This window comes from Hoplias malabaricus, chromosome 16 (assembly GCF_029633855.1).
Source record: "Hoplias malabaricus isolate fHopMal1 chromosome 16, fHopMal1.hap1, whole genome shotgun sequence".
NCBI classification, from domain to species: Eukaryota; Metazoa; Chordata; class Actinopteri; order Characiformes; family Erythrinidae; genus Hoplias; species Hoplias malabaricus.
In genome coordinates, this window is record NC_089815.1 from 12,347,262 (window position 1) to 12,363,786 (window position 16,525).

At 39.3% G+C, this 16,525-nt stretch overlaps 1 protein-coding gene across 1 annotated transcript in view; it reads right to left on the reverse strand.

Moving 5' to 3' along the window:
• Positions 1-1,570: 1,570 nt before the first annotated feature.
• Positions 1,571-16,525, reverse strand: part of znf710b (zinc finger protein 710b) — a 31,999-nt gene continuing 17,044 nt past the window's right edge. Inside the window, exons 2-5 of the mRNA XM_066647946.1 lie at positions 11,810-13,345; positions 3,373-3,564; positions 2,943-3,114; positions 1,571-2,778 (exon numbers count right to left, since the gene is read on the reverse strand). Coding sequence (XP_066504043.1) covers positions 2,600-2,778; positions 2,943-3,114; positions 3,373-3,564; positions 11,810-13,303 — 2,037 coding nt within the window. The 5' untranslated portion in view covers positions 13,304-13,345 and the 3' untranslated portion in view covers positions 1,571-2,599. The remainder of the gene's footprint in view (positions 2,779-2,942; positions 3,115-3,372; positions 3,565-11,809; positions 13,346-16,525) is intronic.

Here is a 16,525-nt window from a genome sequence, read left to right on the forward strand (position 1 = left end):
TCTGGAATGTGTGTGGGTTTCTTCAGATTAACTCCTGCCTTCAGGTGCTTTTACAAAATTTCAGTTGGATGACATAGAGGATTTTGAACATGTCCATTCCAAAATATTAGGGTCATTTTGAGGTGTGAACCACATTTACTTGAGATTCAGCTCATGGACAGATATTCTGATATTTTTCCTTTAGAATTCTTTGTGATATTCAGAATTAATCCTTTCATTAACAATGGCAAGCCGTCCAGACGCAGTAAATAAGGCACAAACCATGATACTACCATGATTTACAGATGGGATTAAAGATTATATACCTTTAATACAAGTAGTTCTATTTTGGTCTTGTTTAAAATAATAATAATAATTAAAAAAAAATTCATTACCCTTTTGCTTGCCAGCTTTATCTGCAAACTGTAGACAGGCAACAATGTTTTTGAGTAGCTGTGGCTTTCTCCTAGCAACCCTGCCTTGCACACCATTGTTATTCATTCTACCCCTGAAGGTGGACTCAAGAGCAATAACATTAGCCAATGAGAGAGGTGGTTAATTGCTTAAAAGTAATCCATGGTTCCTTTGTGACCTCACAGACGTATTACCACACATGACTCTTGGAGTGGCCTAAGTTGGTTGTACCCTCCTGGCAATGACAAAAGCCTTGAATGACCTACATTTTTACGGCGCAGTGGTATCTGAACACTTTAAACACTTTTAGTTTGATGTGCGTCAGCAATTCTCTTCCTGAGCTTCTCAGAAATGTTTGTCCTGTTGAACACTTCCACAAACATGTTATGAAGATCAGACTTTAGGAGATCCCTGGGCTTTAAATATTAACAGGGCACCAACTAAAACCTGTCATCCCATTGATTGATACATTACTCTAATTGTGATTGATTTTGTTCCTGGTTCACGCCCAATGTCTCCAAATAGGCTCTGGACCCACAGGAACCTTGTCTATAATAAAGCTGTTACAAAAATGATTGATTGAATTTAACATATAAATTAACATCTAGTCCTGGAGGTTCACGTTCTTTTGCTACTTTTACTTAATATGTAATATTGGATTTTTTTTAACAATAAATCAATAGTTTTTTTTTAAATACATTAAAAAGGTTCACAAACTTTCAGGCAACACTGTACATATTGCTTTACTCCTGCTCCATAGGTAGCTTAATTTTGCTGTATCAGGAATCCACCCAGAATTCAGGAGAGCACTAATTGCAGGAAAGTAAACACAGAGTGAAAGTGCTACAAAACTTCACAACTAAAGTTACAAAAGAGTTTCTGTGGTAATTCAAACAATTAATAAAAACTTACAGACAAGTTCATCTTCAGACATGTACAAACCACACTCGTTTTTCTCCTCAAATGTACCATTTCATCTTTAATGACTGCAGTTCCTCACAATCATGGATGTTGCCTTTAAGACTACTTTTGCCCTTCTCAATTAACATGTCTTAGATGTATGATCTTTTAGCACATTTAAATGTGTACTGCAGCACTTACCTGAAGTTACCTCAAGTAAAGCCATGCCTCAGAAATACATTCTTCTAGCTGGATAAAATCACCTGGTTAAGTAAAGAACATAGAAAATACTGCACTTCAAAAATGGTTTTATTTAAAGAACCTACACACTTGTCAATTTTGCCTTAAGGAAAAGCATACAAAGGATGTGACACAGGCCCATCTCTTTGGAGGCAGAGTTACGAGGGCTGTCAGGGCTATCAGTGATGAAAAAGTTTTTCCTCAAATGATATTTTCATCAAAAAAGTGCAAAATAAATAGCAAATCATTATAAAGGAACCATAAATCTTCACAAAATAAGTGGTCAATAAACTAAAGACTTCTGTTAAATTTGTATTCAGTTCTGGTAACAGTAGTGGTGCTTTAGGGTGAGAGCAGTTGCTTTGGTACAACAGTCCAAATATACACTCTCAAGTATGTAATTATCCACACTCACTACAACAGACCCATACAGAATTTCACTCATACACCATAGTATACTGCTCTTTTGAGCAGGAAATTGGCCTAGTGTGAGTTTATATATAGATATATTATATAGGTTTTTTCCACCTAAGAGTCTTTTGGTGCATTTCTATCAGCAAATGGTAAGTGAAGGCAATGTAAAAGAATACAACTGAAGGTTGTGGCAATTTTAGTGATTAGTTTGGCGTTTTTTTTATGAGTATACTGGGATGTACTGTAGAAATGAAGGCCACAAGATGGCATACACCCATAACATGCTTCCCACCCAAAATGAAATTCGGAATGTTTTGCCACCTGCAACTGATTTTCTAGTGTCTGTTTCATATGAAGTCATCTTAATCTACTATGTACTGAAGTACAAGAGTGAATTTTAATATGACTCTTAGACTCGGTAACCGTTCAAATGACTTTTTAAGCAAGTTTTATGAATTTCTTATGAAAAAGGGTCAGAATAGTTACACCATGAGAGTGAGTCCAAGAAGGCCATCTTGCAAACAGTACTTAAAGGAAAGTCTCCATTTTAATGGAGGAACAACTCCATGGCTGGATCTAATGGTTGATAAGAGCCAGCACAGGTTTTCGGTTAATAAACAATACTCCAACTTGAGTCCTTTTCAAATAGTGTTCAGGCTGTGTTGTAGCTGGCCACATCTTTTCCAAAGTTATAGTAGTCCAGCTCCTGGATGGCCACCTCAGAGAGCTTGGTGAGATTAGGGGCATCATTATTATCCATATTTTCAGGGGCAGCAAAGTTAAAGTTTTCCTCCTCGTAGTCTTCATGGGGTTCCAAATCTGGAGGAGCATCTGAGGAGACAATGAGCAGATAAAAATAAATTAACTTGATTGCTAAAACCAAATATATGTCCCACACTAGGGTGAAAAAAATTAAAATAAAATAAAAATTATAAACCCCAGTTCAAACTGAAAATGATGGCCAAAGTGAGGCATGTCACCTTAGATGTTTTTACCTTGTCCATCTGGGGAGACATCCATGCCATGTTTGACCTTCATATGTCGGCTGAGGTTCCCCTTCAGGTTGAACCCACTTGAGCAGTATGCACACTTAAAAGGTTTGCTGCCAGCGTGAAGATGCATATGGCCCAGAAGGTTGTACATTCTGTTGAAAGATTTCCCACAGACCTGCAAGATATAAATGAACAAACTTTAAAAATAAATATGATGAACAATGGAAAGAAAATATTAAATAGTCTGTCCTGACTTCTGAGTTGGATATGAAGAACTAAGGATATGAAGAACCAACACTTCACTTTTTTTTTTTTTGTACTGTTGGGTTCAAAACAGAAGCAACTAATATTAAGTGAGTAGAAATCACATATCATCAGGATGATCAAGTACATTTAAGAAAAAAGGTTATCTGTGTTTTCTGAACCATCTAACCTTGCACTTGAAAGGTTTCACAGGCAGGTGGACGATCATGTGGGTTTTGAGGGTCTGTTTCTGGACAAAAGACTTGAAGCAGACATGACACTGGAAGGGCCGAATGCTGGCATGGATGAGCATGTGCCTCTTCAAGTTTGCAGACAATGTGAACTCTCGAGCACATACATCACACTTGAATCCTTTCATTCCCTGGTGGTCAACAGGAAGCAACACAAAGTCAGATCTCAGTGGCATCATATTTCAGGCCTTGATTTGACACCTTAAACCATAGCCAAGGGATTCATTCATCCGTAACTTAAGAGTTGCTTTACAGTTTTAGGCAATTCTAAGATTTCTGATGAGGGTTTCAAAGTTTCTGCTCAGACAAATACTTGTTTTAAATAATTGTGGCCCTGTCCACCCAAATCCAGATATTTTTAAAAACTGAGATTTTCCTTGCTCTGTTTTTGAAAATATCCCTGCCCAGATGAATATGAAAACAGTTGCATTATCATGCCAGTCCAGAAGTAGCACCTATTAAAGAGAGACATCGAAACAACATTAAACATGAGAAAAACAGAGGTTTAATCTTAAATCACTCCATGCTCCCTATGTAGTACATTAAGGAGGTCATGAAACTACTGATTCTAGATCTTGAGAGTGCATTATTATATATATATATATATATATATATATATACACAACAATTATATTAATTCATATGTGGGAATCTGAAATCTGCATGTGCATTGTAGGATTTTGTAATTCAGTATATCCAAGGTTTGCATCTGTTGTCACAGAGTAATCTGGTGAGCTATCTAGGTAGGCACTGACTGAATAGACTGCTGTTTAAGCAGACAGCGTTCTAACGTCCTCATGAGGCAGATTATAGTCCATTTTTTGTTTGCAAACAGAAATGACGAGGTTTGCAGGCGAAGCTTAATTGGTGGAAGAAAGTCACAGTGAGCTGCGTCAAGTGTAGGAAAAAGGGAATATGGCTAATCTGGATGCTTTCCCCAGTTATTTTATCATCTTACAAGTAAAAGGGAGGTTATCCTGTAGTAATAAGCTTCCTGACCTGTACTCAGGTAAGTGGGTCAAGGAACAAACTAAATGGCCAAAGTTACAATGGCTGGACATCTTCACATAGCTTGTGGGAAAACCCAGCATATACACAAAAGAAACACTCAAGGCATAAAATCTCTCAATTCCTACAATATCTCGCCTGTTTCACTCCACTTGTTTACCCTGTTTTGTGTCACGGCTTGTTCCCGCCCACCGCATGCAACCGGTGTTTTGCCTCTGTTTCAGTGTGGTGGATTCTAATCTTCCCGTTTTTTATCGTGATTTGAATTATTTTTGCTCTGAGAGAAGCGCGAAAAGGATGGGAGTTGTCCTTGCATTGCATCCTGGGGTTGCCTTTGTGGTTAAGGAAGGGTTCGATACTGCCTAAAAATTCAGCTACATTAAGATATCTTAGTAGACAGCATAACGAGGTATCTAATAATTGGGACGGCCTACATGTCGTGAGCACACACACTGTGACGTAAAATGCTCTCTAGGTTTTGGGACACACAAATAGTAGCCGGCATAAATACACAGTTCAAATAAAAAGCTGAGGTAGACAGTCATGATATAACATTTTCCTCCAAAGCACAGTGAGATTGGGATGTGATTATGTACCCTGTCGACAGGCTAAAGGAATTACAAAAATAATAATAAAAAATAAAAAAATAAATAAATAATTTTTTATATGAATAACTCGCTCAGATTCAATAAGAAGAGCAGAGAAACAAATCATGGTCTGATACTTTTTCATTAGATCCTATGGCAAAAATGCTAATGTGGCTAACAAATAGAGAATGGATAGAGAATAAGTAGCAATTTGAATTTCAGCCAAAGACAGACATGTTGTGTGATGTCAGAGTTTCTGAAAATATATATTCCTCATCCACTTGAGAACATTGACAAAGACGTTTTCAAAAATATCAACTTTGGAAAGCGTTTTGGAAAACATCCATATTTAATGACCTAAAACGCAGACAAAAACCTTCATTTTAAAATATATCCGGATCCATGTCTTCATCTTAATGAAGATTATTCATTTACTTTTCAATAAAGGCTTCATCCTATTCAGCAGTGGATCCACAAACTACACAATATTATTGGGCATAAGGCAGGAATACCCACTGGACAGGGAGCAGGGCCATTACAGGGCATCACAAATTTATTCACACTTGTGGACACTTTAGAATAGTCAATCCACCTACCGACATTAGATTTTGGATTGTGGGAGTAAACTTGAGCACCCAGAGGAAACACGCAGACACAGGGAGATCACTGTTCATTATTTGCACCTAAAAACTTATGTACAGAGTAAGCTCTATTACCAGTGAAACTTACTACAATATACAGCATTTATCAGCAGAGAAATTGACATTTGTACTCTTCTATTAATATAATGATATTAAATGCAAAACAACAAGGAACGAAATATAAACAGCATTAAATATTAAAAAAAGAAATAAATAAAATAGCGTACTTTATTAAGAGCAGTAGTTAAGTACCATAAATTGAACAAATCCTTCTAGCTACATCACTAGCCATATAAACAACAAACAACATATTGGCTTGTGAATTTAAAAACAAAAAAAAAAATGAAAAAGCTAAATCTAGAGCTATATAAACTATACAGATTAGTAATCAATAAGAAAAATAAACAAAGGGTTGAGGAGGGATTTCAAAATCTTCCTGAAACTATCAGATAAGATGGAATGGAAAATTCTAATACAGGGCCAACATTTAACTGTTACACCATTTAATGTGTAAAAGGAATGACAACAGAACCCCAAGATGAGTTACAGATGAGATTATGTGCAAGTTTTTAGTCTAAAGGTAAAATTACGTCTAATACAGAGACGAGGGTGACAGTTATTCAGTTATTTTCCACCTTAGATAGTGAAGCAGTTACATGCTTTTCTACTCAAGACAGAACGAAAAATTCAAATAACAAGCTGACAAATAAGCAGCCAAATTCAGTCTCACCGTCGCAAATTTAGGGCAAAATGGAAAATGTGAAAAGAAGAACTTAAGTTCCTTAAAGCCACATTTATAAATAAGGCAAAGAAGCTGGATTTCTCAGTTAGCCAGCTAACTTAAGCTAAAACAAATCTCCTATTGGACAGGCTTGGTGTTGGACTTAACTCATCTGGATAAACTGAGAAATTCTGCATTGTGGAATAACCTCTAAGTGTGAAAAAGTAGCACAAGCAACTGTGTCAGTTAGGGCCAACTGACAATTACAATGCAACAGTCTTTTTAATAGCAATTTTATTATGTATTAAGCTGCCAGGCCAAAAAAGTGACAGTTTGGTTATAAATAAGAAAACACTTCGGATCATGTCACTGGATAATTACCTCAGTGATTATTAATATGTTTCAGCTGGCAACAATTAGGTTATGTTCACACAGCAGGTAAAAGTGGCCCAAGTCAGAATTCGTGACCAAATCAGATTCTTTTTTGCTCTGCCATTCACACTGTCTATATAACATATATCTGGCATCAGTCTGAACAGATCACACTCCTAAACTGACCCGTATGTATAAAAGACGATGCTTCAGGAGCTGACCAGAAGGAAATGTCCATCTGTTTCATACAAAGCACTTTCGTTTTTGAAATGAAGGAACGAGACCGGACTGTGCAGCGCTGAATCACAAAACCTTCCTTTCCTTTATTCCGTATGAGCTCTATATTAAAAACTTTCACTCCAAGCACAAATTTCCTGGGTCTCTCACAAACATGAGGTCTCCAAAGAGAAGCAGAGGAGTGCTGACATAATTGAGTTTAATATCTCCAAGATCCGGGCGGCACGGTGGTGCAGCAGGTAGTGTCGCAGTCACACAGCTCTAGGGACCTGGATGTTGTGGGTTCGATTCCCGCTCCGGGTGACTGTCTGTGAGGAGTTGATGTGTTCTCCCCGTGTCCGCGTGGGTTTCCTCCGGGTGCTCCGGTTTCCTCCCACAGTCGGTATGAGTACCCACCGTAGGTATGAGTGTGTGAGTGAATGTGTGTGTGTCTGTGTTGCCCTGTGAAGGACTGGCGCCCCCTCCAGGGTGTAATCCCGCCTTGCGCCCAATGATTCCAGGTAGGCTCTGGACCCCCCGCGACCCTAAATTGGATAAGCGGTTACAGATAATGGATGGATGGATCTCCAAGATCCACATTTATACAGCTTCATACCGAACAATATAAAACGATAGAACTACTAATAAATAAGCTCTAATCCTGTATGTTTTATAAATAACCCTTTATACAAATTTCCACGAGTTCTATTTTCTATTAAATGACAGACAGGAACCTGGATTAAGGTGTTTCACTAGTTTTTTGTTTCCAATATTTTTTTACAGAAAAAAAATGCCTTTACTTGGCCATTTCCACATTCTAAACACCTCTAATTAAAATGAAAAATGCTTTGGACCGTTGTCCGGATATCATTCTCAGTGGCCGGAGTGATGTAAAAGTCACATGTATTCCGATCTGGCCTTTCAGACAGCATCACATTGCCACAGACCGGATATGGATCGGATCGCAATACCACATATGAAAATGGCCCAAATCTGATTTTAGAAAGTCACATTCAATGCAATTTGTGCTGTTCACACAGCCACACAAACAACAAATCTGTGTCACATATGATGAAACAGATTGGAGTTGGACCACTTTTACCTGCTGTGTTAATGTAGCCTTATTTTTACCTTAAGTGAGTCAGTGAATAGCATTTCTAACACAATCACATTGGAAGATGTGTCTTGTGGTCATGAAAAAGTCCAAATTAATGCACTGCATCAAGCAAACAAAACTACTATGGAGAATGCTGATATTCTTGGAACTGTCATGAAATGTCTATATTAAAATGTGTAAGGACAGTAGTCAACCAGAAATGTCACCACAGTGAAAGTCACGTTTCCACCGCATGGGTCTGGCTCTACACAACTCGACTCGGCTCACTTAAAGCTTGTCGCTTTTCCACTGGCAGGGCTCTCCCGCGGAATGGAGCTGGTGACATTGCAAAACCTTGTCTCTAACAGGAAACAGGATTTAACCCCAGTGCTCTGCAGGGTTTACATGTCACCATTTAGTACCTACTCGGCACAGTTGGAAGACCGAGCCAGCTTGAACTGAAAACCTACACGGTTCCAGGGACCAGGTACTGGATATTTCCAGTGGAAAAGCAAAAGTGCCATGTCGTGTAGGCTCCATGCAATGCAAAAGTGCCACAAGAGCATTTATACATACAAGAATTCACAGGGAGAAATAATTGTTGTTTTTGCCATAATAAAATCACAGGTTAGAGGCTAACCTGAGAAAAAAGCTTCAGTTTGCTGGGGAGTATAAAAATTTGTTATCTGAAGCAATGAAAAAGGTCATAGGATTGTCATGGGGCAATGCAACCATCATTCATAGTGCTCAGTGTATAAGCCTCTGGAGGAAGTGTTATGGTCTGGATTTCCTTCATTTGATTAGGTCTAGGATTAGCAGAGTTTTGTGGCAACAAAATCAGTCAGTAATAAATATCAATCAATAAAAACAGTAAGTACAAAATAACCATATTATCTCATTAATTAATTTTTCTTCCCTGATGGCATGGGCATGTTCAATAACAATGGCACAAGTTATCAGACTAAAACTGTAAAAGAGTGGTTCTGGGAATCTTCATGAAGAAATAATTTTCACACAGGAATTGGCTACCACAGAGTGCCCACCTTAACCTTATTGAAGTCTTTGAGATGTGTTAAAGAAGACTTTCCGCAGTGTTTTGACTCTCCTCTCCTTTATAGAATATCTCAGCCAATAATTCATGTCTTTTGCCTAATTACTCTAGAAGGACATAAATGTTGAGACATTGCTTAAAATTATTGAAACAATACCATAGTGAAAGCACAGTGTAATCAAAGATAAAAGCAGTTCAACTTAACATTATTGTGTTCATTTGTTTGGCCAGGCAGTGTTTGATGAAGGTTTATTTAATTATGGTAACAAGCAGTGCATTAAATTTTAATGAACTTCTCTCATTTGATTTTGCCAAATATAAATTGAAATACAATGGAAACCAGTGAGGCCAGTGACAGCACATAGAATTAATTGAATATCAGCACAACAGCCAATCAAGTCAAGAAGGGCTACAAGATATTGGCTATACAACTGTGCACTAATAAAGTTGTATAAAAAAATAATAATAAATCATTTTAAAAAATATATATATATATTTTATGTTTTCACTAGTGGTGTAACAGCTCGCAAAACTTACAAGCTGGGTTGGGTCACTGCCATTTTCTTGTGCTCTGTTTTTTCTCTTTAATTCCTTTACACATTAGAACTGTGGAATAGTGAAATACACTACTCTGAGGTTGGCTTACTGAAGATTTCTCTTGTCTACACTCCCCCCCGCTTCCATGCGACTCCACACAGATAGAATTCTCCTCTCCTCAGACACACCAGAGTAATTTAATTTGAATGTGTGGCCGTTCTTGATATGTTACCTTCTGGCTATAGTGGCACAATGTTTACAAACCATAATGGTTTTATCCACACACTCTTCATGTGACACAGCTGCTCCATGTGTATGTTTTCACTGCAACTCTGTATTGAGATTTACCGAATGATTAATGTAAAATTAAAACAGTGGCAGTAAAACTATATTCCAAAATCATGGGTAAACATTGGCAAAACAAATTGCTGTGATCAGTTACACCACTACATTACTCTTTAAGGTATTTAAGTAAAAAAAAAACTGAGATAAACGGGCTATAAATCTCCCCAGGTACATTACTCTAGGATTATTTTCTATTTCTGTGTTTCCTTGACTGTTGTGTTTTTTCTTTTTTGAAGCCAACTTTGAGAGCAGCAAGGTAGAACCCCCATTTTTATTAGTAAGAACATTAGCCTAACTTTTCAAAACAATTTATGCCAGAATTAGTCTTTGCCAAACCTCTTGGCTAAAGTATCCTATACATCTGTTTTTTTTTTTTTTTTGTTTGTTTGTTTTTTCCCCAAATCATTTTGCTTAATAAGTAGAAAGCAACGTAAAAGTTAGCATGGTTTGAGTTGCAATAAGTACTGTGATTTTACTACAGATCAGCACACAAGAAGATAAATATACTATTTAATACTTTGATATGTCCCGTTTGTATGCTTGTAATGGGAGTGTAGTTACATTTAATTTATAATGTGCAGTGGAAGCTACTTTTAAAATTATGTCTATATGCTCCTGGACATGAATTTATTTTTCACGCTTAATGTAAATAACATGGAGACCACTTTAAAATAATAATTTAAACAGCACATTAATTCATTCAGTCATTATTGTTAACCGCTCATCCAGTTCAGTGTCGCAGTGGGAGCCTTCCCGGAATCATTGGGTGCAAGGTGACCATACAAACTGGAGGGGGTACCAGTCCTTCACAGAGTGATACACACTCACACATTCACACCTATGGAAACTTTTGAGTTACCAATCCACCTACCAAAGTGCGTTTTTGGAATGTGGGAGGAAACCCACGTGGACACGAGCAGAATACACCAAACTCCTCAGAGACTCCTCCAGTCACCTGAAGCGTGACTACCTGTTGTGCCACCGTACTGCCATAAACAACACATTTATGCTTATATAAATTGAGTCAAGAATTTTGCATTAGTAAAAAGTGATGCTATTCATTGTCAAAATATATAAAAGAGCACAAATTAAATAATTTGCAGAAAGCCCTTCTAATTTGTGAATGCAGTTACTTGAAAGTGGGCTCACTGCAGAGACATGTTCAGTTCCACACACACACACACAACTTGCGTAGCCTCAATAGAAACCTAGTGACCAACATAAAAAAAGTGCCCTAGAACAGCTGCACATGAACCTAAGGTCATTATGCTCAACACCCAATGTGGGCTAGAGAGGTATAGGGGTATAAAGCCCATAATTCTGGGATAGGTAGCAGGGGAATTGTACTGTCTGGAGTGAGGTAGCTCTATCCAATACCCTGGTATGATTTGGAGTTTATTAATCCAAAACTAAACATCCAGCGTATATAACTGACCTTGCTAATGTTTGTGACTGAATGCAAATAATTCTGATAGCAGTTTTTCAACATCTAATTGTAAGCAGCAAAGAGTAGGATGAAAACTTCCCATTAATAGCCTCAATATCAGAAGAAACATTAAATTAACTTAAGTCTTCTAACTTGGACAAAAACAGGTTTGGACATCAGAATATAGCTACATCCTATTTTTGTGCTCATCTCCCATGAGTGAATAAATAGCAGAATAGTTTGATGTTATTATGATACCTGAAATGGATCTAATATTAAATACTTTAAGATTCAAACATTTGCAGTGGGCTTACAAATACACATAGATTCAGAAAGATACACAAAAATACATTTAAACATATCAGCCATTGTGTACCTTGGAAGCCCGTGCCTGAGGCTTGTGCACTTTGTGCGTGAGCGAGTGTTGGCGGAGCTGGTGCAACTGAAGGAACTGCAGGCCACACTGGCTGCAGGAAAAGGACCGTTGTGTCTGGTGCTTCAACATGTGGTTCTGCAGCTGACTGCGGTAAGCAAAAGCCTTGCTGCACTGGCCGCACTGGAAAGTGGACGGTCCTTGGTGGCTGACCTGGTGGCGCTTTAGGTGGGCGTAGGTGGGGAACTCCATGCCACAATGCGAGCAAACATGGCAGCGTCCACGTTCGTGCTTAACTTCATGGGCTCGCAGCTCACTGGGATAGGCGAAACCACGGCGGCAAAAGCGACAACTGTAGGGTTTTACGTCCGAGTGCTGCAACATGTGCCGTTTCAGGTGGCTTGTCTGAGTGAAGCCTTTCTTGCAGACGGTGCACTTGTGCGGCCGTGTGCCCTGGTGGGTTAGCAGGTGTGTCTGAAGATGACTCGGCTGCTTGAAGAGCTTGCCACAATGTGGACAGGCGTGAGGTTTTATGCCATTGTGACCCAGTATGTGCGTCACTAGGTTGTATTTCGAGGTGTATGACTTTTCACACATGCGGCACTTCCATCGCTTTAAGCCCTCGCCTACGTCCACGCAATATGACTCGTTAATTTGGATGTTGATGTCCAGTCGGTCAATGCGGCGTCCCCGAGGCGCTTCCCCTTCCACGTGTTCGCTCCAGAACATGCCCTGGCTGTTCTCATCAAATTCCCCTACCCCATCCATGTCACCACCCTCATAGCCAACCTCACTAGCCTGAAAGTAGCTGCTGATCTCCTCCCCTCCACCTTTCCCCATGCTTCCATCGTCCCCTTCCTCTGACACCTCTTCAACTCCACGCTTTTCCTGTGGGTGGTTTCTGTTGCGAGAGGGGACTTCATGAGGGGCATGAGTGTGAGGATGAGAGAGAGGAGGAGGATGAGGATGAGGGTGGTGTTCAGTCGGTGGGTGTGTGTTCTTGGGCTCCCGGATACAGGTGCCACAGCAGTGGCTAGTGTGAGATTTAGGGGCCACCCGGTAGCCAGAGGGGTCCACCATCTGCATATTCTCTCTTGTCATCATGTTGTTCATCATGTGGTTGCAGGACGGGAGCCCTTGGGTCACTGACTCACCTTTAACATGCGATCCTGTGTCTGGATGACCTGCAGGGGTCTTGCCATTCTCAGACCCCTGCCACCTTCTTTCAGCACAACTCTGGTGCATGTGGCTGTCTTCGCCAAGGTTCACACCCAAGTAGTCTCCGTTAGCGCCAATGAGCTGGTCAGCATACTCGTAGTCCATCCGCTCGCTGGGTGGGGCAGGTGACTCTTTGGGATCTCCAGTGTAGAAACCATTGGGGGCAATTGTGGCACCAAAAACCTCATTCTGGGAGATGAGCCCCAAAACTGCAGCTTGTGCTAGAGACAATACCACCACAGGGTCTGTCTGTGTCCCTGCATCCATTTGCTGGTGCATTGCCTCAGAGTAACATCTGACCAGCCGCTGGGTCTTCTCCTCCTAAGATATGGACATACAAAACACTCAAATGAGCTGTGGCAAAGCAGGTGTGTAAGATATAACATTAATGACTACAGGTCTAATTAAGAGCAAATATACTATATTTCTGTGTTGGACATTTAAAAGGAGCACTACCAAGATTGTAATAAAACTGTGACCTGTAATATAGAGAACAGAGCCTCTGTTCTTGCTACTCTGGGCTCAGCACTGCAGAAAATGCACTATGTAACTTTTGGAGGAGGGTAGGAAACCACTCCTTCTCATGCTTGATTTTAGGATAATGTTGTGAAAGTGATTTACACTCTTCCACTGTATGAGAAAACACACCAAATATTATCTAGTGGTCCATTAAAAGAAGGATCTTGTCATAACTAACACCTTATCTGCCCTTAATTACCAGGTGGGTAATTAATGGCAGATATATATATAAAAATCACTGTACGATTAAAAACACGTATCTCCATGTCAGTGGTTTTCACTTTTTTTTAAACGTGTTAAATGTGGGATCTGTCTGTTCATAGCAGCTAATATCAAAATGACCAATGAAAAGCTGAAAAACAAGTATCTCAATTGGCTGCTAGACCTGTCCATCAAAACCTCATATCTCGCCCTTCCCCCATTCTTCTTGTACTGTCTGAGTGTCCGTTCTATAGTTAACAACTGATTATCAGTTTGTGCCTGTGAAATATTAGAGCAGCGTGACTATAAATTACCACAATAAGGATTAAATATGCTGATTTGGATCAAGCTTAGTAACGATAGACTCTGCTTTTGCTAAAACATGGATTCATAGCGGCAGTGTTGTAGGAGAATACGCTGTAAATTTTTGGACATGCTCCCAAAGATATTTTCACATTTCTGAGCTTAATGTTCTGGTTTAAGTCTGTGGTATATGTTTACTGTTACCTTCAGTGAAATACAGTCTTTTCCTGTTCCGGAAAAGTTAGCTTTTTAGAAGATATAAGGACATTAAACACAGCAAACTGGTTTATCCAAGTCCAAGTGCTATCTACAAAAAAAATAAAAAAAAAAAATAAAATAAATAAATAAATATATATATATATATATATATTTTACTAGATGTTTAGATGCTTACATAAACTGACTTCTACTGGTATGGAAAAAAATGATGAGGATGAAAAAAATGATGTTGGGCTGCGTGAGCCTCATATCTGTTAGCACAAATTCGAATAAAGTTTCACGCTGTGCAGTTCAGCTTAGCATAGCCAGACAGTGCACACGACACGTTTTGACGATAAAAACCTATTTCTGAGAGGCTGGTGCTGCAGCAGGAGAAAAGTGGAATAAGACATGCTCTATACTGTTAAGAAGCATAGCTGGCCAGCTAACAGGCATTTGTGGTTTAGCACACCACAGCAGATGGATTTTCCAGCAAAGCCCAGTTAAAACATACTTACATATTTACAATACATATTTACAAGACAGCCTCATGCAGAATGAAGGGTATACTGAGTATTTGCAGGTTTTCAGTTTCCTTCCTCTCTCTTTTAACCTAAACTCAGTGCTAAACTCACAACTACTGGGCTACTGAGTTTGTGTTCATTCCCCACCTGTTTTCAGACTACCATCAGCAGTCGATGAGCTCCCACAGCGCCTTCTCTCTGTGGCGCCCTTAAATGCACATGAATGAACTCCAGCCATGTACTTAAGAGTCAGATGCATTAAAAAAAAAATCTGACACACATCGTAATTTTTAAATACCATTTTCATTTTGAGATAGTGTACACATTTTTAAATACCGTGATATACGGTATTACCGTTATAAAGCCCAACCCTAATGTCTGTACACCTTTTATCTTTACAATAATGTAATGTGTCACCAATCTCATGGATTGTTAATAATCAATAATGTAATCAAAATAATCTCAATAATGTCTGATTTTTATTTCAAAAAATATCACCAAATTAGCCATATCTGAGATTGTATCTGGGTATGAAATTCACCTATGAATTTCACAGCTATAGTCATACATATGAAATTTTACATTTTAGATGCAAATGTAGATTCTTCCTTCTTGTGTTTCCAATTCTTGAATATATTCCTCAACAACATTCTTTAGATTTCCAAGACGTTTCTTATTTTGATTTTTCACAAAGACTTAAAGGAACTAAAGGAAGCCATCTCAAACTTTAGAAAAACATTTAGCAAACATTGTGAAAAAGGGCAATGAAAAGTAACACATTTTACAAAGGGGAAACTGACAGAGTGCACAACAGCAAAAACTACAACATGTAAGATTGAAAGAGTGCAAGAAAGGGAGCGCGATAAAGTGCAGAAGAGACAGAACAAGTGTGGGGGGGGCAGTGAAAGAAACAGAGAGGGAGGGGCTGACTGACAGAGAGAGAGAGGGGGGAGTGGGTGGGTGAGTGAGTGAGTGAGTGAGAGAGAGAGAGAGAGAGAGAGAGAGAGAGAGAGTGAGAGTGTGTGAGTGAATGAGTGAGTGAGACAGACAGACAGGAGGAGAGAGTGAGAGAGAGTTAGTGAAAGAGAACAGGAGAGAAAGGGGGAGAGAGTGGGTAAGAGAGAGAGGGGGGGAGTGGGTGAGTGAGAGAGAGAGAGAGAGAGAGAGAGAGAGAGAGAGAGAGAGAGGATATGTGAGTGAGTGAGTGACAGAGAGAGACAGGAGGAGAGAGAGGGTTAGTGAGAGAGAACAGGAGAGAGAGGGGGAGAGAGTGGGTGAGTGAGAGAGAGACAGAGAGAGAAAGAGAGAAAGGGGGGAGAGTGGGTGAGTGAGAGAGGGAGAGAGACAGAAAAAGACAAAAGGGGAGGGAGAATGAAAAACAAAATGAAGCATTAGAAAGTAAAGCAAAGGGTGAACAAAGCAAAAACAAACAAACAAAAACAGACAAAAAACACATACTGGTGGGAATATTTTTTGACTAAACCAACACATTGCCTGTCCCTCTATCATTATAAATAGGTTAAATCAATGCCTTCCAATGTAACCATCCTTTACACAATAATGACACACACACACACACACACACACACACACACACACACACACACACACACACACACACACACACACACACACACACACACACACTGCCCTCTCAGGGTGTTCTGGTGCAGTAAGAAGAACTCACCACATTTTTCTTGGTTTGTGGTTTCAGGTGTTTGAGAGATCTCATCGTAAAGCAGTCAGGCCTATCTAC